Raw genomic sequence first — 25792 nt, forward strand, 5'->3', positions numbered from 1 at the left:
ACGGGCACATGGCGAGCATGACGTCATCTGCCACGCCTGGCTTCTGGTTTCATGAAGCTCCCCAGAAGGCGTTTTTCTTCTTCATCTCCAAAGGTCACTGGCTGGTTCTCTCTGCTTCTCGTGGCCATGTCATTCTCCTCTGCTCTTTCTGAATCTCTCATTCTCCAAAATGTTTCTTCTTTTATAGGACTCCAGAAAGTTCTCAAGATCTGCCCAAATGGGTGGAGACGTTGTCACCTAATCCAGCTTAACAACTACTCTTGATTAAATCACATCTCCAGGGAGATGATCTGATTACAGTTTCAAACATACAGTATTGAATAGGGATTATTCTGCCTTTAATAAATGAGATTTAGATTAAAACATGGCTTTTCTAGGAGACATACATCCCTTCACACCAACACAGAGGTATATAACCTAAAGAAATGAAAGGAGGAACTCAAATATTTGTACAATGTTCATAACAGCATTATTCACAACAGCCAAAAGGTAGAAGCAACCCAAATAAATGCCCATCAATAGACAAATGGTTAAACAAAATGTGGTAGAGATATACAATGGAATACTATTCAGCCATACAAAGGAATGGAATTTTTATATATGCTACAACATGGATGAAACTCAAATACATCACATTCAATAAAAGACGCCAGACACAAAAAGACAGATAATTGTATGAACTTCATTTATATGAAAGACCTAAAATATGCAAATTCATAGAGACAGAAAGTAGAATACAGGTTAGTAGGGACAGGGAGAGGGGGAATGGGGAATAAATAAATTACGGGTGCAGGGTCTCTATTGGGGGTGATGGAAAAGTTTTGATAATGGATGGTAGCAATTATAGCACAACATTGTGAATGTGGTTAACACCACTGAACTGTATGCCTGGGAGTGCTGAGACGGGAAATTGTATGTTGTGTATATGTTACCGCACTGAACATTTTACAAAGAACAACTAAAAAGACGACAATTAAATGTGATACAAGATCCTATACTGGATCTAATAATGGAGAAAGAAAAGGCACAAAAAGATATTACCGGGACATATGAAAAATTATATAGGCTGTAAGCTTTAAATCCATGTTGATATAAAGTTCTTAAATTTGATAACTATTCTTAAGATGGGCACATAAGTGAATATCCTTGTTCTTAGGAAACGTACATGAAAGTATTATGCCTTCAAGGAGCATGCTGTATACAGCCTACTCTCAAAGGTTTACAAAATAGATGGATAGATACAAACGAAAGATGTGACAAATATGACAAAAGGTAAAAAGGTGATAAATGTGAGTATCATGTGGAGGGTATACTGGAGTTCTCGGTATTATTTTTACAACTTTCCTGTAAGTTTGAAATTATTTCAAAGGAAAAATATTAAGCAAAAAGAGAAATATCTACCAATCTCAGAGTTGCCGTACGGATTGAGAGAACCTATAACATACTTAGCACAATGCTTCAAACAATAAAAGGCACTCAGTATATGATGAAACAAACACAGCCTTCTCCTCACCATATATGCGAACATTATAAACCAAACAATGAGGACCCATGTCATAGTAATTTCAAGGGACATAAGCAAAATTATATAGTAAAAAAAAGGAGTTCTTCCCAGTTGCTCTTTCATCTCCTTACTCAATGATTTTCTTAGCAGGTCCCATAGACCAGAGTTTCCATGCAGGAAAGAAGTATTGTGCTGCTAGAATTAAACAAGGGCATACTCCCTTAAGTTTTAGATAGTTTAATTTGCCAGAAATCTTGATTCTTCTCTCAAAAGTTTAATAGCATATAAAAGGATGCTTTTAGGTATGTTACAAGATTAACACTCAAGTGTAAAAATGTATCTGATCAAATACATCATATTTAACAAACATATTTAAGTAAACACATTACTACTTCATGGTGCTTCAAACTCTCATGTACTCCTCAACCGAGAAAATAAATGAATCACAACTAGGCCATTTTCCCTACTGTTACTGTTTGTCCTGCAGATGATCTCCTGCTTATCTTCCCCCTAGATAAAAAAAGATCCAAAATTAGAAAACTTTTCCCTACACGTGCAGCTCTCTAAGCCAAGACAGTCTTTGAAAAGTCATCTGATTGAATAGATTCCTGACTGCTGCCTATTGTTGGTGCCAGAGAGGCAGCAACTAGGAACCGTTTTCTGATACTACTCTAATATCACATTCCCAGCTGATGTTGACTGTTCATAGTCCAAAAACAGATGCACAGAAACAAAAAGTTTTCTTTTAGAAATGTAGAATTCCATTTTTATTATTTTAGAAACACAAGTTTATGAACTAGCAGGGGGAAAATGCCATTCTTAAGATCCTAACTCATTCAAAATATGAAAAGTTCAAAGGTAACTGACAAAAACAGTATAGGGATTTTTAAAATTCATATTTAAAGGAATTTGACCACAACAGAATATTACCTGATTTCCTAGGAAGCCTAGGAAATGACAACAAGCTAATTGGAGCTACAGGGGAAACACTGAAGTGTTTCATGAGTAGCTTCTTTCCAGAACACTATTCTTGTTCATATTTCACAATTACTGAATAAGGTAGTATTAAAAATCACTGTTTTCTCTTTTGTTGCTCAGATGTGGCCTCTCTTTCCAGCCAACACAATAAGCAAACTAACCACCCTCCCCCTGTCTACATAGGACATGTCTCCCCAGGGTGTGGACCCTCCTGGCACCGTAGGACAGAAATCCTAGAATGAGCTGAGACTCAGCATTAAGGGATTGAGAAAAACCCTAGAAGGAGCTGAGACTTAGCATCAAGGGACTGAGAAAACTTTCTCGACCACAATGGGGAAGAGTGAAATGAGACAAAGTGTCAATGACTGAGAGATTCCAAACAGAGTCAAGAGGTTATCCTGGAGGTTATTCTTACGCATTAAGTAGATATCACCTTGTTATTCAAGATGTAATGGAGAGGCTGGAGGGAACTGCCTGAAAATGTAGAGCTGTGTTCCGGTAGCCATGTTTCTTGATGATGACTGTATGATGATACAGCTTTCACAGTGTGACTGCGTGATTGTGAAAACCTTGTGTCTGATGCTCCTTTTATCTACCTTGTCAACAGACGAGTAGAACATATGGAATAAAAATCAATAATGGGGGAACAAATGTTAAAATACATTTAGTTTGAAATACTAGTGATCAATGAAAGGGAGGGTTAAGGGGTATGGTATGTATAAATTTTTTTATGTTTTCATTTTATTTCTTTTTATGAATAGATGCAAATATTCCAAGAAATGATCATGATGAATATGCAACTATGTGAAGATATTGTGAATTACTAATTATATATGTATAATATATACATGGAATGATAAAAAAAATAACTGTTCTGCACTGGACATGCTAATCTCACCAGTCATGTACTCCCATCACAAATAAGTTAGTTGAAGACAGGTGGTTCTATGCCTATTCTTTTAACCACAGGTCTTCCTCCTGAACAAAAACTAAATTTGGGATTTTTTAAAAATTCACTTAAATTTTCAACAGCTTTCACTAAAAGACCCATAATTCCTTATTCTGAGGCCCAAAGTCCTCAAAAACCTAGTTCTTTCATAACACTTGACACCAAAAATCCAACCTAAACTTATGTGATGGCAAAACCTAATCTGAGCAAACAAGGGAACAGCCAGTCTTTATTTAAGACACACTCAGTTATGTTTCACTGCATAAATATTAACATCTTTGATTTATTGTCCCAGACTCCACGGACAGTGTTAAATAAAATATATGAATCAGACAACCTTTCAAAAATTCAAAAAGTTCTGGCCTCAAGAGTTCTGGATAAGGGACTATGGACCTGTATTTAGATAAAATCTTCACTGTTAAAGATCGAATCTAAACTTAACCTTTGGTATATTAGATTGCCAAAAAAAATTAAATGGATTTAAGTTCTACTTTATAACATAACTTGAAATAGTAATGGTCTCTTACATAAAATACACTAAATAAATACCTTACATATATATTTTCATTATAGGACTTAAGGGCTATAAGATTCAAATTCCATTTCTTTTTCGTTTTAAATAACTGAAAACCTGCACTTGTTTATAAGTACTATCACGTTTTCTAAATTTAAGTCTCCACTAGGTTATTAAGTCTTATAAATTAAATGTTTATATAATTTATTAAACTCCCAATTTAGCTCTCTTTTTCATTGGTAAGAAGCAACATCTCAACTCAAAACAAAAATGCTAAAAGGAAAACAAAGATGCTTACAAAATGAGTTAATAGATGGTACCTGCCCATGCAAAAAAAGTGTTAATAGATACATGAAGCATGTCCCTGAAACTTTACTTTTCATATATATCCTATTAGATAATCTTATTCTTAGTACTTAATGATATTAATATTTACTATGAAGGTAGCCATTTGTAACAATCATTAGTAATATTATTTGGTGAAAGAGCCTCGACATTTTACTAGACTAGTTCAGCAAATTTATTTATTTTTATTTTTTTAAATATGGAACGCGTCACAAATTTGCATGTCATCTTACGCAGGGGCCATGCTTATCTTCTCTGTATTGTTCCAATTTTAGTATATTTGCTGCCAAAGCAAGCATGCTAATTTATTTTTAACTACAAAAAATTTTCAAACAATGTCATGAGTTAATTTCTTAGGACTTTAAGAGGTAAAATAGCTAACATCCCCAGCTTAAGTTTTCAAAATATCACTTATGAAAGAGGAAAATAAATTTTTGAAATATTAACACAAATGCCTTCACTTCACTTTTGTTTAAAGTATGGAAGATAGGAATGACATTTCCATCCTAAGTCACACCAATACTCTGTCTCCAAACTTTCTGGTACATAACAGAAAAAACACACATCGTGCTATTATTTTCATATATCCAGAGATGGCAGGTTTATTTAAAAATTTTGGTCTTTTTGACAAAAAATTCAGAACTTAATGGGAAAGAAACAAATTTTATTTTTTCATGTTTTTTTTGGGGGGGGGGTACATGATCCCAAAAAATATGGAAAGCATGGAATTCAAGCATTCTACCACTGAACCACCCATACACCCGAGAGATTTTTTCATGTATTTTTAAATAACTGCACATATTAATCTCGGCATACCCATCAAAATATATTTATATTTGGCCATTTTGCCAATTCAATGTTTAATAAATAAAACAAGATGTCATTTTTGTTTGTGAAAGCAAGGGGAGAAAACTCTGATTGCAAGTTTAGATGTTAAGGAGACTAAATTATTACTGGTGAAAGCAAAATGAATATTTTAATTTCAAATGTCATATTGTTGCATGTAATTTAATTACAAAGTTCATTTAGTAGAAACAGTTTTCAGGATTGCTCAAAAATCAGAGATCTCATCTAGAACTAACATTTAACCAATTCAAATCCTACAGATTTGTCAAGAAACATGGAGTAGAAAAGTTAGGACACTAACTTAGCCAAGAAACAACAGAGTTTAACCACTTAACCTTAGAAGAGACATTCCGTAACACCCTGAAACTATTAACTTGTTTTACTCAAAAGGCTTTTTAAGAACACGACTTTATAAGCAGATATTTTCCCAATGAGTCCCTCAAAAAGCCATAATACTTGGGAAAATAAGTAATAAGCTTGCCTAATTTGAAACTGAGCTCAGTTTTCATTACTTGTAGTATACACACTCAATATTTATATAACTTTTCCCCTTTTTTGTTCATCTAGTATGTATTAATAATTTATCAAAATATTTTCAAGTGTCTTTTAAAACGGATGTAAAAAAATACTTAATATACCAAGTCTAAGCCTTTTGTGTGAAGAAGGTATAAAAATACCTTCCAAAGGTGCCAATGGCACAATTTTAAACAAAGAAAACTTCAGCTTCACTGAGGGATGAATCTGGTGTTCATTTCATAACAATTATGTATAAATATATAAATTAGACCTCAGTTATCTCTTTGGGACAGTGACCCTAAAGAAATATTTTTCAGAATATATGCCAAGCACAAAGAACTTTAGAAAATTCATATATCCATAGTAAATTATTTCCTTTATCTTCTCAAACACCATCAAATACTGAACTTCTCAGATGCAAGTGGTCAATAGCAAAATATACAAACAAACAAAAAACCTTTTCCTGGACTTTTTTTCTCAGGCTTTAATAAGGGAGTAAAAGTCATTTTAAAAAAAATTTAACTTGGGAGTGGTAGAAAATGTGTCTTCCAAGTTTTATTTCATCCTTTAAAGAAAAATATGTCTTCCAAGTTTTATTTCATCCTCTAAAAATGTGAATATTATCTACTTAATTTGTACACTAATACTGCAAAAATCTGAGTAACATATCAATGCATGCAAAGTACACACGCTTAATGCTGTGCAAAAGCTAGACATTTTTTGTCATGCTAATTCATACCACAGCAGTTGAAAAGGACAATCCAAAGTACATTATTTTAATGTTTGCTTTAAGAGGCTATTAGCATTTCAGTGTTCCGTATAAAAATCACCAAGAATGATTTCGTTAAAATCTCCCACCAACAATGGAAAAAACTCACATCCTAGTGTAAGGGAATCTTAAAATACAAACATTTAATCAATGAAGATGTAATACGATTTCAAATAATGCATTTCTTTAAATGAATCCAGGGTAAAGGTTTTCATGCATATTAAGATATTTTTGCATAGCTGACTACCAAAATAGCGATCTATCAGATATCTTCTTTCATGAACTAATATAATAATGTACAATACACATTTAGGATGACGTTCACTGTTAATAACAGCAGATATAAACACCTGTACTAGGGTAAAAGCTTTCATCTGCCAGTAAACTTTGACTGACAGACCAAAAGAAAGCAAAAATCTAAAGCTTCTTTTAACATTTTTAAATTGTGAAATATAACATACATACAAAAAAAAGCAATAAATTTCAAAGTACATTATAACAAGTAGTTATAGAACAGATTTCAAAGTTTGATATGGGTTACAGTTCCACAATTCAGGTTTTTCCTTCTAGCTGTTTCAAGACACTGGAAACTAAAAGAAATATCAATATAATGATTCAGCAGTCATACTTATTTGTTAAATCGATCTTCTCTAAGTCCTCCTTCTCTTTTGATCCAATTTTTAGGGATATTTGGGCTATGCTCATTCTAACTTTTTCATGTTCGAAAGGGATGTCAACAATACAGGATAATAGGATGGAACTAGTTGATGTTCTTGGAGAGGTTGACCCCTCTGTGTTTCTGGCCTAGGAACCATCTAGAGATTGTAGGTTTCTGGAAAGCAATCTTAGTACATAAAACTTAAGTTTCTCAGACAGAACCCTAGGTGATCTTTAGGGTTAACAGGAATGGTGTTGGTTAGGGTTTGGCAAATCACAGCAATCAGCAATATCTAACTGATGCTTACATAAGAGTAGCCTCCGGAACAGTAGACTCTATTTGAACTCTCTCAGCCACCAATACCTTATTTTGTTACGTTTCTTTTCCCCCTTTTGGTCAGGAAGGTATTGTAAATACCATGGTGCTCGGGTCAGACTCATCCCTGGGAGTCATGTTCCACGTTTCTAAAGCTTTTCAAAATTAAATTATATCAACCAACATCTGAGTGCGTAACTGCATTCAAGGGATGATGTCTACAGAGTAGAAGATGCAAAGTCATACGACACAAAATCTCTACCTTCAAGAAGTTAATGCCTACCTGTAGATACACCTAGGTCCACAGACAACCCATCGCTTCTACAGTCACAAAGCTGAGTGCCAAGGCAAAGAGTGGGGTTTTAATTTAGTGTACATTCTCAAAATATCATTATTTGAATCCTTTCTTTTGGTGCTTTCTTGGAGACAAAACCAAACACAGAAAACAAAGCTTCTAGGGTACATGAAAATAGATATTTATTTAAGACAAAAACTTCAGGTGTATCAAAATGAAAATGGGATAATTTCTCTCTTTTTTAATTAAAAATAGGCTTCCTTCTTTGTGTTCAAGGGAGGAAAAAAAACAGAAAGAGATAAGATGAAATTAATCTCACATACCAATAATTCCACTATTCTAAGAATACAATATTAACCTCTGCCACCAGACCCCAATGAGTATATTATAAAATCTTTCCATATCAATAAATACCATAAAAATTATGAAATAGATGAATACCCTAATATTTCATCATTGGGAGAAATCATAATATAACCAGTCCTCTAAAGCTGAATATTTTATTAGTTTCCAATTTTGTACTATAAAAATAACATTTAATGAACATTTTTGTAACATTCTCTGCATGAAACTCATCATATGCTTGAAATATAATTTCTGGGTGAATGATATATTCCTTTTAATACCAATTTATACCCCTACTAGCTTTATGTATAAGAGTACTTGTTTTCTACACTTGAAAAACTGAGAAAGCTCTTACCTTTGCAACATGACAGGCCAAATCGTGTTCTCAGTGTTGCTTTAAAATGAACTTCTTTATTGCTTAAGAAAGTTAACTTTTTTTTCATATTTCTTGCCAATTTTTTTCTTCCATGAGCAACTGTCTGTTCATGCCTCCTTTCCCATTTTAATTAGGGGTACACATCTGTTCCTCACTAATTTGTAAGAGTATTTTATATATAAAGTAATGAAGTCTTTTGCACATACACTGGTTTGTAATGATACAGTGTCGGTTTACTATGCCTTCCCAGGAGTTTTGTAAGTTGTCCACAAAAAAGCACTGGCTATACTATTATTTTAGGCTAAACATTTTTACTAAAAGGTTATACAATAGAGTAATCAAGTCCTAAAAAAAGCAATTACTCATGGTCAGTATTACATCAATTTAAAATAATCTATATTAAACAGAAAGTTTTCTGTTCCCAAACTATAATTTTAAACCCAGAAAATAAATACTTATTCTCTGCAACATATGATTTGAAATCTATTATTACTCTGAAAGTCTACATACAGATTCAAGCTTTCACCTTTTTCTAGAAATGTAAAATGTACAAAAGTAGATTTATAAAGAATTGCTAAGGAAGAAGGTAGAATTACACGAGGCAAAAAAAGGGGGGGGGAATTTGTTGTCAAATATAAAGTAGATCATAAAAAAAACAAAAGAAACTTTAAGCCAAATAATACAAAAATCTATTGTTTTCTAAATGTTGCATCTCTTCTGATGGCTAATGAAGAAACAATACAGAATTCATGAGAAAAAATATGGGCATGAGGTTGTAAAAATATTTTTTTTAAATCTAGATTTTCTACCACCTAAAACCATACTATTCATTTTCAAATTATGAAGCATGTATATATATGTGTATGTAAATACACATACATATAATTGTTACATAAACATTAAAAATTCACTCTATACAAAATAAATTCCACAAATGAGGTTACATAGAAGCTATTAAAAAAAAGAAACAAACAAACCTATTCAAAGGATTTGCAAGAATCCCTTCATGTTAGTTCACAAACCATCAGACACCTTTAAGGTCCTGGAACTGGTCAAATACTACTTCTTTTATTATTAAAATAAGTTTGTAAAAATCTTTCTTGACAATTCTCTCTCCAATACAACCTCATGTAAATTACACATAAGAATGTAATGATTCACACCAAGTCTTTTTCTACTACTTTGAAAAAAATTAGCTTTATTGCCCTAATTTAAGTTGCTTGTTATTTATAATAGATCAAAAATATTTGTTATAAAGATAAGTAATAAAAGCACAAAACTGAATTTACAATGTGCTCACAATGACCTTAAAAATTGTCAAACTAAAGGAAATAAGATTTAAACGTTAACAGCAGTTGTCTTCAAATAGTAGAAAAAGGGTGACTCTTTCCTTTTTACTTTATAATAAAAATTTTTAATTCATAAATATTTTTATAATTGAACTTTCAAAGAAAAAATGAAATGTTCAAAGTCACATAACTAAAAGTAGCTTCCTGATCCTCAAGCAATTATCTACTCAAATACAGGGGCAGTTTAAAAAAAAAAAAGACTTCATCTCCCATCAGTTGGTCAAAATAACAGCTACAACAAATACACTGTACTTTGTAGAAGTACAGTAACACTGTCTATTATCATTTAAGCAACAGTGCTGTATGCTTTCGTGCATACTATTTCACAAGCTTGATGGTTAAAACAGAAGTTACCAATTAACGGTGGAATTTACTTCTCAGAAAAAATTATATATTTCCTTAAACTAAATCCCTGATTTTTCTCCCGTTTTACTCTGATAAAAGTGATTATAATCAAATTAGATACATACAAATACTTAATATATTTTGGAACATAGTAAAATTCAAGTCCCCTTTACTTTCAGAATGATGTGCTCCTACAATCAAAAACAGAAACCTACTAGTCAAAAAGACAAAATGAAGTCAGATATGAAATGGCAACTAGATTATTATTATTAGTCAATTTAGGGAATACAAATTCTTTCAGAATACATAAAGAAAAGGTAGCCAGCCCTACTATGGTACAAGGCTGCTGAGTTTAGTGAGACACTAAAATTTTTTAAGTCAAGGATCTGGGTAAGCCAACTGACAGCAGTGAGGTGGTCAAACGAAAAATATGGCATGACCTGCTATATACCTCCAGGACACTAAAGAGGTATATCTTTGTTCTGCCCCTTCCCTTCTATTTCTATTAAGTCAGGTCACATACAAAGACAAAGGGCCTGGTTCAGGAATCAGAGCAGAGGACAAAGAAAGTAGGTACAACATTCCAAGTGCCAACCATAAACCAGTTTGTAAATCTCAACCTGGAAGGAAAGTTTCCAACTTTGTAAAATATGAAACCATTATTACCCTACAATCTGATTAATTACCTAAAAGATAGCACAGCTGCCTAAAAATAGTAGTACCATTTTGATATATTCTGAGATTTTATTTTGCCTATGTATTTATATTCTTTATGCTGAGGTTTTTTTTTTGAGGGGTGGAGGGGTAGGGACAAGGGCCTGGAATCAGACCTGGGTTTCCCCCATAGCAGATAGATAGGCATTCTGCCACCAAACTCTCTCTGCACCCTTCTGCTGAGATTTTTGTTTTCTCCAAATAAAAGGCCATTTTATTAAGAGTTTAACTTCTCATTTAATAAAATGATAAAACAAACATCTTAGTTTCAGCTCTGCCATAAAATAGCTTATTCAGGGGCTTAAGCAAGTACCTGGGTCTAACTTTCTTCATTTGCAAACTGAGACAAGTTGATCCAAATTACTTAAAATGAAGCCTTCCACTCCAAAATAATCTCTAATGATGATAATCAAGCTGTTTTGAGTAACATCCCCCTTTAATTGGAAAAACACTGTCCCAGATTAAAACAGTGGGTATATGCCTAAAGCAATCATTCACCACATCAACACTGGCGAAGACAGTTCTGTGGATTAACCCACACCCCAACTTCTTCACTTCAATCAACCTCTAACATAACAAAATTATCACTACCTACTAATTAATTTACTTACAGAGGAAATGGGTAAGCCAACCCCCACTATGGTGAGGACAGTAGATGTGACGGTACTGTCATGGTACGGATACTGGATGCTGTTGTCTTTACAGAAAAAGCCTCTCTGAAATGGATATATTTGGCCCAAATTTAGAACAGCCATAGGCATGGAAGCTGTTGGGGAAGGGAAAAAAAGACATACATGGTTAAATTCATTTAACTTTGTTAGGGAGTAAAGTCTACTGAATGGGATGCAAATCTTAGCCTTATTTTTCCCTTTATGCTAAAGGATCAATACCCCATAATACTCAAGTGTGAAGAATCAAGAAACCATGCAACATTTTCTTGTCCACATCAACACTGCCTTTACATCAAAACATAAATTATCTTACTTGTGTTGACCTCTGATTTTAGGGACAATCCACAAAAGAAACCCCTGGGGAAGAGAGCAAATTTGGCCCATGAAAAAATAAAGCTGAGAAAGTAGGAAGGTTTTATATTTTACATTTTGTAACTAACTCATTTTTAACTGAATTGCTCAGTATCCTAAATATGTTTAGGTAAGAAAGGAAAAATTCAATAAACACATTTAACAATCATATCATAATATCCAAATGTAATTCAGGAGAAGAAAGATGTACTAAGTTTGTTCACATTAGAATTTTTTTTTATTTTAAAAATATATATTTTTATCGATAAATCTTCACACATATATATTCCATACATGATGTATGATAAATGGCTCACAATATCATCACATAGTTGTGTATTCAACACGATGATCATTTTCTGGAACATTTGCATCACTCCAGGAAAAGAAATAAAAGAAAAAACTCATATATCCCATACCCCCTACTGCTCCCTCTCACTGACCACTAGTATTTCTACCTACCCAATTTATTTTATATAATAATTTACCCTATATCTCCCTATTATTTTATTTTTTTTAACTTTTTTTATTGTATAGTATAACATATATACAAAGCAAAGAAATTTAAAAAGTAATAGTTTTCAAAACACTCTTCAACAAGTAGTTACAGGACAGATCCCAGAGTTTGCCATGGGCACATTAGAATTCAAAGGGTAAAAAGTAATAGAAACCATGAGTGCATTTGATAATAAAAACAGAAAGGAACAAGCCCTTTGCTTTCCAAAGGCAAGTAAAAAATGGTTTTTAGTATCCCTGGCAGTGCTTCAAAACAGGTTCTATAGGAATAATTTTTAGTTGAAAATTTTCACCTTAATAAAATGACCCTGAAAGACCAAAGAAGTTAAGTAAATCAATAGCTTATTATTTTCAAATCTTAACATTCTTTTAGGGTTTGTTTTATACAATTCAAACATTTAAGCATCTATTCACTCAATACTAGGATAAGCCATACATAGGGGAGACAAACTGGTATAAAACAAATACTAGCTTCGAAAGCCTAAATTGTACTTACAAGAAACAGAATGTATACTCAGGAAATTTGTTTAAAACACCAAGATAGATTTTGGGGGATGATAAAATGGTCCTATACCCTGATTGTGATGATAGTTCCACAAACCTATGCATTTGTCAAAACTCAAAGAATGCACCAAAAAGAGTGAATTTACTGTTTGTAAATTTAAAAATAAGGATCATAAAAGGCAGAAAATAGGACTAATCACTAAAATGGTTAACAAAAAAAAAAGGCTGTTAAGAATTCAGAGGTCAACACGAACTGTAGTAGTTAAAAGACTATTAAAGAAGAGGCAAGGTGAACTTGAAACAGCAGGTAAATCACAGACAAAAGGAGCACACAGAGAGCATTTAGTGGTAGAGGAATGCAAAGGCAAGAGTGTGAATCACATCAACGGCAGCACAGAGGGAATGAGCAAGGAGTTTTCAAGGAACAGAACACTCTATAGCATGCTCATACATGCCAGGCACTAGCCTACATAGATTAACTCATTCCTTACCTCAACCCTGTGAAATAGGTACTATCAATGCCATCACTTTTCACATAGTTACTAAAACTTAGAGAAATGAGGAATCTTGCCAAAACTAATATAGGACTCTCATGAAGGGAAGTGATTCAGCTAGATGAACAGGTTAGAACTGTGGCAAGGTAGATATGATTGGAGCAGAGGGGCAACCTATACTTTGCAAAAGCTCATTCAGTATAAAATAAATGTTTTATTAATAACAAAACTCAACATTAACGGAACCAAATCTCTCTTGCAGGTGTTCTCTGAACTCAGCAATTCTGCGGTTTTAAATGGGAATAAAAAGACTGGGGACTTTTACAATTAGAAAGGATTATGGGTTTAAAATATCAGTCTAAGAAACAGGACTTATTCTATAGGAAATAAAATAACACTGTTCTCTCTCAGGGTCAGCAACATAATAAAATGAGTGGTTTTAGAAATTAACTTCCCAAAAAGAGGAGAAAGAGACAAAAAGAGAAGAAAGGGAAGCATTTAATGCAGCTTTAAAATAAATCCAGTATTTAGGTAATAGATAGTGTGTTGATAGTGAAAATAAAAAAGGATTCATAGAAGAATGTTTTGAATTTAGAAATGACACAGCTTGGTAACTCGAATTGATGGGACAGACCTGAAGATGACACGTCAGGGTTTGGTAGTAGAGAGAATGATGCTGCCACTAACAAATGTGAAGCTGGGAGGAAGAGCTGTTTATGGTAGAAAAAAAATTATTATTGAAAATATTACCTCTGCGGTGACCAGGCACCTTGCTAAATGTTCAGCCTCATCTTCCACTCTTCTCCATGCACCCAAGACTCCAATTACACTAAGCCATTTGCTGTAGATTCAACATATCAAGCTTTCAAAAACCCTAGGTGCCTTCTGACATGCTCAGCCTTCTATTAGGGATACCATACCCTCTTATCTCTCCTTCAAGTCTAAGTCAGGCACTCCCTTATTTGTCTCATGGCCACCTGTACATCTACAGCTATCACACTCTACTTTAAATTGCTTTTTTAATGTGTCTTTCAGAAACTTGAGAGCAGACCATCTTTCATTCTTAGCACTGGCAACACAGTTACCTCTGAATAAGAGGCAATGGAAAAGACTAAATAAACAAAATTGAATAAAATTCAGGGTAAAAAATCAGAAATTGAGAGAGGTATGCAAAATATTGGCATTTAAATATAGTAACTTAAGCCAGGAGAATAAAATATTTTCAGAGAAAACGTAAAGTCAAGACTGGCAGAGCTAGAGCAATCAGTTAAAGTCCAATATCCATGGTTACGTCAGGAAAAGAGACTGTAAGAGGGGGAGGAAGAATGGAGTCCTATATGCTCCATGAGGGCAGGGGCTACATCTGTCTCATTTGCCATGATGTCTCCTGCACCCAGCACAGTGAACAACATTTTTTCAACATTCTTTCAACAAAAGAATGAAAAGTAGAGAAATACAATATTGTAATACAGAAGCCAAAGCAAGTAGCTTAGCATATCAAATATAAAGCTTAGGTCAAACGCTAAGATCTCAAGGATATGTCTTACTCTGAGAGAATGCATTACACATCTCTGCTGATGCAACAACATCTTTACAGAGAAACTTCAATACTGAGATTCAATGATTTGTCATGATCTAAGTATGAATCCCTTTCTCAAGTTAAATATGTTAAACGATTTCCTCTACTGCTCATATTTGTCACATATAGACACATATACAATATCTGATTCCCAAGAGTGAGCAGATACCTCCATTCCAAAAAGCAACGGAATATTCTTTGTCTGCAACAAAGATTATCTTCAATGGTAATTTTTTAGGATAGTGATTAAAAGTCTATGCTAAAGAAGATTCTTCCCAAAATAAACCCTTTCATAGGATAGATGGATTCTTTCTCTACTATTTAAAGGACAAAGATACTACTTTTAACCCTTAATCATAATTATAGGGCATCTGTCTCCTAATTTCAATTTCCTTAGAGAATTCACTTTTTTTAACTAAAAAAATTAACAAACAAAACATTAAGATATCATTCCATTCTACATATACAATCAGTAATTCTTAATATCATCACATAGTTGCATATTCATCATTTCTTAGAACATTTACATCGATTTAGAAAAAGAAATTAAAAGACAACAGAAAAAGAAATAAAACGATAACAAAGAAAAAAAAAGATTATACATAGCATACCCCTTACCCCTCGCTTTCATTTACCACTAGCATTTCAAACTAAATTTGTTTTAACATTTGTTTCCCCTATTTATTTTTATTCCATATGTTCTACTCTTCTGTTGATACAGTAGCTAAAAGAAGCATCAGACACAAGGTTTTCACAGTCGCAGAGTCTCATTGTGAAAGCTATATCATTGTTCAATCATCATCAAGAAACATGGCTACTGGAACACAGCTCTACATTTTCAGGCAGTTCCCTCCAGCCTCTCCACAACATCTTGAACAACAAGGTGATATCTACTTAATGCATAAGAATAACCTCCAGGATAACCTCTCAACTCTGTTTGGAATCTCTCAGCCATTGACACTTGGTCTCATTTCACTCTTCCCCCTTTGGTCGAGAAGGTTCTCTCAATCCCTTGATGTTAATTCTCAGCTCATTCTAGGGTTTTTCTCAACCCTTGATGCCGAGTCTCAGCTCATTCCAGGATCTCTGTCCCACGTTGCCAGGAAGGTCCACACCCCTGGGAGTCATGTCCCATGCAGAGAGGGGGAGAGTGGTGAGACTGCTCGTCATGTTGGCTGGAGAGAGAGGCCACATCTGAGCAACAAAAGAGGCTCTCTTGGGGGTGACTCTTAGGCCTAAATTTTAAGTAGACTTGACCTATCCTTTTTGGGGTTAAGTTTCATATGAGCAAACCCCAAGACTGGGGGCTCAGCCTATAGCTTTGGTTGTCCACACTGCTTGTTAGAATATCAAGAATTCAACTTGGGGAAGTTGAATTTCTCCCCACTCTCACCATTTCCCAAAGGGGGCTTGCAAATACTTTTCCAGTCACTGATAAAATCACTCTGGGATTCATCAGGGCATCACTCTGGACAAACCAACAAAATCTCATATGCTACCTGAGATTCCAAGTACTTCTGACATTCAATCAAACTATCTACATGAGTTATATTAGGAAATGCTCTAATCAAAATCTAAATTTTGTAACAAATAAACATTATTTGCTTTAGTCTCACACATAAGGTGACATTTTAAAGTATCATCTATTTTCAGCACCCTGCAATAATGACATTCCTTTGTTCTTCCTCATGCAAAAACATTTTTAAAATTTGTACATTGTACATTTCACTATTATTATACACTCTAGGCATTCCTAGATTATACCATCTCGATCTTTACCATCTATCTTTCTTTCTGATTTCATTTATGTCCCCAGCCCTCCTCCCTCTATCATTCTCACATGCAGGTTCATTCAGTGTTTTAACATAATTACCTTACAATTAGGTAGTATTGTGCTGTCCATATCTGAGTTTTTATATTCAGTCCTGTTGTACAATCTGTATCCCTTCAGCTCCAATTACCCAATATCTTACCCTATTTCTATCTCCTGATGGTCTCTGTTACCAAGGAAATATACCAAGTTTATTCACTAACGTCAATTCATATCAGTGAGACCATACAGTATTTGTCCTTACGGCTAATCACACTCAGCATAATGTCCTTAAGGCCCATTAATGTTGTTACATACTTCATAATTTTATTCTGTCTTACAGCTTCATAATATTCCATCTTATGTAAATGTCACAGTTTGTTTAGTCAACCGTCTGTTGATGGACATTTTGGCTGTTTCCATCTCTTGGTAATTGTTAATAATGCTGTTATAAACATTGGTGTGTAAATGTCCATTTGCGTCCTTGGCCTCGTGTCCTCTGAGTAGAGACAGCATATAGATGGGTCCTGTTTTTTAATCCATTCTGCCAGACTATGTCTTTTGATTGGAGAGTTTAATCCATTAACATTCAGTGTTATTACTGTATGGGTAGTACTTTCTTCTACTATTTTGCCTTCTGGGTTTTATATGTCATATCTAATTTTCCTTCTTTTTATCTTTACTCATAGTCTTCCTTTCTACACTCTTCTCCACACCTCTCTCTTCTGTCTTCGTATCTGTCTCTAGTGTTCCCTTTAGTATTTCTTGAAGAGCTGGTCTCTTGGTCACAAATTCTCTCAGTGATTTTTTGTCTGAAAATGTTTTAATTTCTCCCTCATTTTTGAAGGACAGTTTTGCTGGATATAGAACTCTTGGTTGGCAGTTTTTCTCTTTTAATAATTTAAATATATTATCCCACTGTCTTCTTGCCTCCATAGTTTCTGCTGAGAGATCTGCGCATAGTCTTATTGGGCTTCCCTTGTATGTGATGGACTGCTTTTCTCTTGCTACTTTCAAGGTCCTCTCTTTCTCTTTGACCTCTGACATTCTGATTATTAAATGTCTTGGAGTATGTCTATTTGGATCTATTCTCTTTGGGGTACACTGTACTTCTTGGATCTATAATTTTAAGTCTTTCATAAGAGTTGGGAAATTTTCAGTGATAATTTCCTCCATTAGTTTTTCTCCTCCTTTTCCTTTCTCTTCTCCTTCTGGGACACCCACAACACGTATATTCCTGTGCTTCATATTGTCTTTCAATTCCCTGAGTCCCTGCTCATATTTTTCCATTTTTTTTTCCTATGTTTCTGTTTCTTGTTGGATTCAGATGTTCTGTCCTCCAGTTTTGAAATCCTATGTTCTGTCTCTTGAAATCTACCATTGTAGGTTTCCATTGTTTTTTTCATCTCTTCTACTGTGTCTTTCATTCCCATAAGTTCTGTGATTTGTTTTTTCAGACTTTCAGTTTCTTCTTTTTGTTCTTTCCTTGCCTTCTTTATATCCTCCCTCAATTCATTGATTTGGTTTTTGATGAGGTTTTCCATGTCTGTCTGTACATTCTGAATTAATTGTTTCAGCTCCTGTATGTCATTTGAATTGTTGGTTTGTTCCTTTGACTGGGCCATATCTTCAATTTTCCTAGTGTGATCTGTTTTTTTTGCTGGCATCTAGGCATTTAGTTACCTTAATTAGTTTATTCTGGAGATTGCTTTCACTTCTTTTATCTAGGGTTTTCTTGCTGGATGAATTTGTTGTCTATCTGTTCTTTGACATTCCGTTCAACTTTATCTGAAGCTCAGATAAAGTTTAAGTTTAAGCTTTAAACTTAAACTTTAGCTTAAGTTTTGTTTAACAGAGGAGAATTTTTCAGTTCTTTTTTTCTTGTTTCTTGTCCTGCTTGTGTGGCGCCTTCCCCCACACACACGCTTAGGAGGGGCTACTTAGATATTATAGACCCCAGCCAGACTTTCCCAGACCAAACTGGCCTCCTATCAGGAGGAAAGAGTCACCTGCATCGGTTTTCCCTGAAGGTGAGACCCAGCAGGTTGAAAGACTTTCCTGTGAAGTCTCTGGACTCTGTTTTTCTTATCCTGCCCTGTGTGTGGCACTTGTCTGACTGCAGTTCCCACCAGCATAAGATGATGCAGTACCTTTAACTTTGGCAGACTCTCCCTGCTGGGGGTGTGGTGGAGACAGAGGAGAGGTTGTAGGCTGGTTTTAATGGCTTCAAATTACCAAGCCCTGGTGTCTGAATTCCTTGATGGAGGGATTCCACCTGGATGGGGCTTCACCCCTCCCCTGGGGAAGGCACAAGCTCCAGATAAGCCCCCAAAAGAGCTCACTTCTGCCTATGCCTGGGGCAGTTGCAGCCTGAAAAGTTCTGCCGCTGTATCCAGAGGCAGTCAAGTCTTTGTAGATACACAGCCACAAAAACCTGTTTCCTTCTTTTTTTTCCCCCTTTTTCTGTCAGTCCTGCCCCCTTAGCGCCGGGGCAAAAATGAGCAACCTCCGCTTTGATCGGGTTCACCTAAGCTGGGGGCCTATTTTTAGTAGTCAGAATTTGTTAATTAGTTCCACAATTGGCGTTTGATTGTGCCCAGTCCCTACTGCTGGTAAAGTCCTTTCCTTTCCCCTCTGGGAAGCGGCCTGTGGGGGAGGGGCGCTGGCCGCCACAGTTTTGGGAACTCACAGTTTTGAGGGGTGCTCGCAGTGGGTGCAGCTGGTCCAGACTGGGGTACACTGTGTGTTTGGTCACTGATGTGGCCCCAGGAGCTGTTCTGTACTGTTTCTGGTTATTTAGTAGTTGTTCTGGAGGACGATCTAAAACGTGCACGTTGTTAAGCCGCCAACAGAATTCACTTTTAAAATTCTATAGTAATCTTACAGTGAGCTTTATTATAGTAATAGGCTCACAACAGTTCATGTGCATATGTTACCAACAGAAAGTAAAATGTTTTTACTCTCCCTGATATCCTTATGATGGACTCCATGCCCCTCAGCACTATGCCCCAGAAGACTGACTCACAGACTGCAATAATACGCTCTCTCACCCTCTGCTTTTCAGTTAGGTTTGGCCAATGTGGGACAAAAGACATTGGCAGGAGTCAAAGGGCAGAATGAATGTGGGACAAGGGATTTATTTCTCTGGTTTCTGCCCTGAAAATTTACCATGGTTTTAACCCTCTACTTGGAGTCACAGCTCCTGCCAGGTGGCCTTGTACAAATAGCTCCCATCTTGGGGTTCCAGAAACCACTCCTTCAGTTTACCCTAAGGTCTAAGGGGCAATATGCCATTTTCTTCTGTTGCCAGCCCAGGATACTACACCATCTATTGCTGATTTTCTAAACTCTATCCACATATTTGGGAATAAGCCTCCCCAAATTAATCCAGTTTGCCATCTGTTTCCTATTAGTGCATGGCTGGCAGCACCACACATTCACTTCAGCCTTGCTAAACACATTTGATAGCTAGTATATAGCTGCTCTTAGTACATCCCTTCTAAGATGTGCTGAAAAAGAGAGTTAAAGGAATGCCTGGAGAGATGTATAGATATATAGATATATATTGCATTTCTTATATTCTCTGCCAACTACAAGATAACTGAAATACTTCCCTCTACATATAGCATATATTTCCTCAAAGACATGATGTTAAAAAATTCTAATAGAATAACAAATAAATCTAAAATGCAATTTAAAGACAGAAATACTGAAGTAAACCAATGTTAATCTTTAATCTGTGGAAGAGATAAAGAAAATAAGTGCTAATTTTACTTTTTTGAAAAGAGGAATAAAAATCTGGAAGTCTTAAAATGACTACTGTGACTTTAGTATCCCCTACCTTTCCCTATTTTCACAAAAGCTCTCGTTTCAGACATCTAAATAAATAATTATGCTATACCACAGGGAAACTCAGGTGTCCATCCTCTTCAAAATTTTCTATCCTTATTCATTTAAATATTTCAGTTCCTATTATGTGGCAGCCATGCCAGGAAAGAAAAATTGGGGGAAAAAAAAAAAAAAGACTAAAAGAAGGAAGGTAAAAAAAAAAAATCTCACCAAAAAAAATTTTAATAAAGAAGGGAGGGGAAAAGTGCTACAGGAATATAACACGCTGTAACTGAAAGTATGACCGAAGCTTAGAGGATTTGGAGAACATAGTAGTCACTATTGTAGCAAGAAACAGCACCCTCAAACAGTATTACTTAAGGAGAATTTAATAAAGGGACAATTTACAAGATGTAAGCAGAGTCAAGAGGTGGTGCAACAAATGAAAGCAGAAAGAAAGACAATAAACACCGAGGTGGTATAATCTAGGAATGCCTAGAGTGTATAAAGCTAGTGACTAAATGTACAAATTTTAAAATGTTTTTGCATGAGGAAGAACAAAGGAATGTCAATACTGCAAGGTGTTGAAAACAGATGGTAATTAATATTTTAAAATTTTAACTTATATGTGAGACTAAAGCAAAAAATATTTACTTGGTACAAAATTTTATATTTTGACTAGCGCAGTTCCTAATATAACTTATGTAGACAGCTTAACTGACCACAAGTACATGGAACCTTGAGTAGGGCCTAAGATTTTGTAGGTGTGCCCAGAGTGATGCCCCGATAAATCCCAGAGAGATTTAAACAGTGAATAAAAATGTATTTGCAAAGTCCCCTTGGGGGAATGGTGAGAAAGGGGGAAAATTCAACTTTCCCAAGTGGAGAATTCTTGATATTCTCACAAGCAGTGGGGACAATCAAAGCAATAGGCTGAGCCCCCAATCCTAGGGTTTGTTCATATGAAACTTAACCCTACAACGGACAGGTTAAGCCTACTTAAAATTAGGCCTAAGAGTTACCCCCAAGAGAACCTCTTTTGTTGCTCAGATGTGGACTTTCTCTCTCAGCCAGCACAACAAACAAACTCACTGCCCTGCCCTCTCTACATGGGACATGACTCTTAGTGGTGTGAACCTTCCTGGCAACGTGGAACTGAAATCCTAGAATGAGCTGGGACTCAGCATCAAGCGATTGAGAAAAGCTTCTTGCCCAAAAGGGGGAAGAGCGAAATGAGATAAAGTGTCCATGGCTGAGAGATTCCAAACAGAGTCGAGAGGTTATCCTGGAGGTTATTCTTATGCATTAAACAGATATCACCTTGTCAATCAAGATGTAATGGAGAGGTTGGAAAGAACTGCCTGAAGATGTAGAGCTGTGTTCTAGTAGCCATGTTTCTTGAAGATGACTGTATAGTGAAACAGCTTTTGCAATGTGACCGTGTGACTGTGAAAACCTTGTGTCTGATGCTCCCTTTATCTACCTTATCGATAGATGAGTAAAACACACGGAATAAAAATAAATAATAGGGGGAACAAATGTTAAAATAAATTTAGTAGATTGAAATGCTAGTGATCAATGAAAGGGAGGGGTAAGGGATATGGTATATATGAATTTTTTTCTGTTTTGTTTTTATTTCTTTTTCTGAATTGATGCAAATGTTCTAAGAAATTATCATGAGGCTGAATATACAACTATGTGATGACATTGTGAATTACTGATTATATATGTAGAACAGAATGATATGTTAAGAATATTTGTGTGTTTGTTGTTGTATTTTTAAAAAATTTAAAAATTAACAACAAAAAAAGAGGTCATGCAAACTCCTGAAGCTGCTACTACTACCTCTAGGCCTAAAAGGTACAAATTGGGCCACTTGACACAAACTATGACCTCTGAGAGGACCAACAAGACATAATTCAACAAGAGGGAGCCAGGAAAATAAATACCACTATTCCATTCTCCTTCTGCCAGTGCTTCCCAGCATCCAAACCCAACTAGAAGCCAAAGGGCAAAGTCAAACTCCTGGCACAGAGAGCAGGAAGGAGAATGAAGGAGAGGAGATCCACAGGGGCAAATGGAAGATGTCTAGAATCAGAAAGCAGGAGGAGTTCAGGCCAGCCACGGTTTCAGCAAGGGAGAGACAGTTCTTTCAAAATGAGTAACTTAAGACAAGTTTAATAAAGACCCTATTTGCATGTTCTAAAAATGATCAATAGTGATGAATACACAACTATATGATGATATTATGAGCCACTAATTGTATACCATGTATGGACTGTATGTGTGTGAAGATTTCTCAATAAAAATGTTTTTAAAAGATACTATTTGCAAATTGAAGATTAAGACTATACATTATTAAGAAGTTTGGACTTTATTCTGTGATTAACAAGGGAACATACAATTCAATCCACACTCTGGTTGGGGTGTTGGGGGGGTGCTCTGTGGGAAGAACTGGGTAAAGGAAAAAGCAGTGTGATGGAAGAATAAATGGGAAAGCCAGTGGCAAGAAACACTAGTGCATATGGGAGATAGATAAGAAGTAACAGCGGGAATAGGAAGAAGAGAAAGATTCTAAAGATGTTTAGGAAGTAGTTCCTATAGAGCTGTGGACCACATCTCTGTGTATGGGTATATAGATGCACGTCTGTCTCTCAAACATACACAAACACATAACCCTTCAGCCTCAGTGTTTTTGCAGAATATATTTTCTATTTTCCCCTTAACTCAGAGCAGATTATCACCGCATGGCATTCCCTCCACAATCTGGTTAACAGTAAGTACTTCAAAAAGTATTTGTTGTGCTGTCTTCGGCAGCACATATACTCAAATTAGAACGATACAGAGAAGATTAGCATGGTCCCTGTGCAAGGATGACATGCAAATTCGTGAAGCATTCTATATTTAAAAAAAAAAGAAAAAAAATATTTGTTGAATGAATGAGTAAAGGAAGGAACAAAAAAGTAAGTAAAAGCCTCGAGGCACATAAACAATAATTTTGTATAAACATAAATTTGGTTCCTAAAGTTTTAAGTAATTTCTTTCCCAAAAAGGCTCACGTTAAACAAACAAGCCAAAAACAAAACAACAAAACAAAAAAAAACAACCACCAAAACAAACAAGCCACTAAGCAAATAACCTGAAGTACAAGAACATGCTGAGGGAGCACCTCCAATTCCATATTCTAACAATTATTTTTCAAGCTTGTTTTCCACTGGGATCACAAAGATAACTAGTCTGAATAGATGCATGCTAAATGATAAAACAAATTTATAATTTAAAAACTCATGGAATCTTGAGGACAATTTTTATACTGTTCCATATTATCTCCAAGCAAAGCTTCACATATGGCTATTGCAGAAACATGCCTCTCAGCACTACCCCTTACTCTTCTCACAATGAAAAAAGGAGTTGGGGCCCCATTTCCAGCCTCATTACTGATTCATCCAAAACAGAGGTCCACAACTTCCCTAAAGGAGAGCAGAAGGGGCAGAATTCCAAATGAGAGGATAAAGAGTACAGCTCTAGAATCACTAGAAAGTCAGAACTAAAATTGGGTCACAAAGCACATACTTCCAAAACTCCCACACCCAACAGAAACATTGGACCTACAATCTCAGCATCCATTCTACACACCTTCAAAGGAGTTAGACATCTATAACTTGGTTCCAAAATTTCCATGTAAAAATTTTCACATATTAAACAATTTTATAGCATATAATATACTACACATTCTCAGAAACAAGGATAAATCATAATGTGGTCTCTTACCAGTAAAAAATATCTATTCTTGCTGGAAGCTCCTAAAAAAACTGAGGCAGTTTAACTTACATTTAAATAGCAATCTTGCTAGTCTACAGCAATTTATAAACTTGAATCAGAAAACATGAACATGCTTACAAGAAAAGTTTATTTTGCAATTAAAAGATTTATACCACGGTTGTTTGAGGCTATTTATTATGGGTTCCTAAAGTTTCACTACCTAAAAGAAACACAATCATTTTACTGATCCTTCTTATATACATCCAAGAAGAATGGAAACACATTCATTGAGCACCTATTATACCTCACCACCATGCTAAGGCACTTAACTGTAAGTATAAGGCACTTATTACTACTGTATATAGTATTCATACAGGGACATATTTAGACTTCAGATTTTCTACCAAAAAGCTGGAAAAATAAAAATGAAGTCCCAATTACTATATGAAATTATTTATATTTGAACTTGTTTTAGTTTGTTATGCTGCCAGAACACAATACACCAGAAATAGGAATCGCTTTTTAAAAAGAGAATTTAGGACAGTATAAGTTTACAGTTGTAAGGCCATGAAAATGTCCAAATTAAGGCACCACAAGAGGTTACCTTCACTCAACAAAAGCTGATGCTATCTGGAAAACCTCTGTCAGCTGAGAAAGCACATGGCTAGCATCCGCGGGTCCTTGTTCCTGGTTCTGTTGTATCCAGCTTCTGATGCCAGTGGCTTCCTGCCTAAGCATCTGTGGGCCTTCACGTAGTTCCTCCAGGACATGACTCTGGGTTCAGGCTTGCTTAGCATCTCAAGAGTAGGCAAGGCACATGGCAACATGTGCTGGGCTCCGCCCAGGTCTAGGCATCTGTTCTGTCAGCATTCCAAGTATCTCCAAACATCCATGTCTCTGTCCGATCTGAAGCAACTGTTCTTCAAGCATCTTCATCTGAGGTTTCTCCAGAATGTCTCCTCTTTTAAAAGACTTGAGCAAACTAATCAAGACCCACCTTAAGTGGGTGGAGTCACAGCTCCATCAATCAAAAGGCTACACCCACGATTTGGTGCGTCACTTCTCTGTGGAAATAACCTAATCAAAAGTTCTGCCCTACAATGCTGAATCAGAGTTAAGAGAAATTGTTGCCCCCACAAGATTGGATCAGGATTAAAACACGGCTTTCCTGGGGTACATACTAGTTTCAAATTGCAAGAGAATTCATGGAAGAATACCAGATATGATTGCTAGAGTTTCTTTAGTCTTCCCTTTTTCTTTTTTGGCATTTAAAAAATAATAACTTATTTTGTTAGCATTTTAATTTGTAAGCTTATATCCAGTTTGAAACTTAATCTTTCCAGCTCTACTGTTTATGAAATTATATATATAATTTTTTTTCAGGTTTTTGAAATTTACCTTCCAAAGCTCAGGATTCATTTTTTACTTATCTTGCCCACACAATTTCCTTTTACTTATG

At 35.3% G+C, this 25792-nt stretch overlaps 1 protein-coding gene and 2 non-coding genes across 6 annotated transcripts in view; 1 reads left to right on the forward strand and 2 right to left on the reverse strand.

Moving 5' to 3' along the window:
- Nucleotides 1–25792, reverse strand: part of PLPP1 (phospholipid phosphatase 1) — a 151765-nt gene that overhangs the window by 85103 nt on the left and 40870 nt on the right. For 2 of the 4 annotated variants that reach the window (XM_077117155.1, XM_077117158.1), the window contains exon 2: nt 11430–11584. The exons of the other annotated variants lie outside the window; for them this stretch is intronic. In XM_077117155.1, the coding sequence (XP_076973270.1) occupies nt 11430–11584 (155 nt within the window). The remainder of the gene's footprint in view (nt 1–11429; nt 11585–25792) is intronic. 4 annotated transcript variants of the gene reach the window in all.
- On the reverse strand, nt 4484–4585 carry LOC143647431 (U6 spliceosomal RNA). Its single transcript, XR_013158058.1, has one exon. It is a non-coding gene; the product is annotated as a U6 spliceosomal RNA (small nuclear RNA).
- LOC143647419 (U6 spliceosomal RNA) lies at nt 23373–23479 on the forward strand. The gene has a single exon (XR_013158046.1). It is a non-coding gene; the product is annotated as a U6 spliceosomal RNA (small nuclear RNA).

The sequence above is a fragment of the Tamandua tetradactyla genome, chromosome 9 (genome assembly GCF_023851605.1).
Source record: "Tamandua tetradactyla isolate mTamTet1 chromosome 9, mTamTet1.pri, whole genome shotgun sequence".
Lineage (NCBI taxonomy): Eukaryota > Metazoa > Chordata > Mammalia > Pilosa > Myrmecophagidae > Tamandua > Tamandua tetradactyla.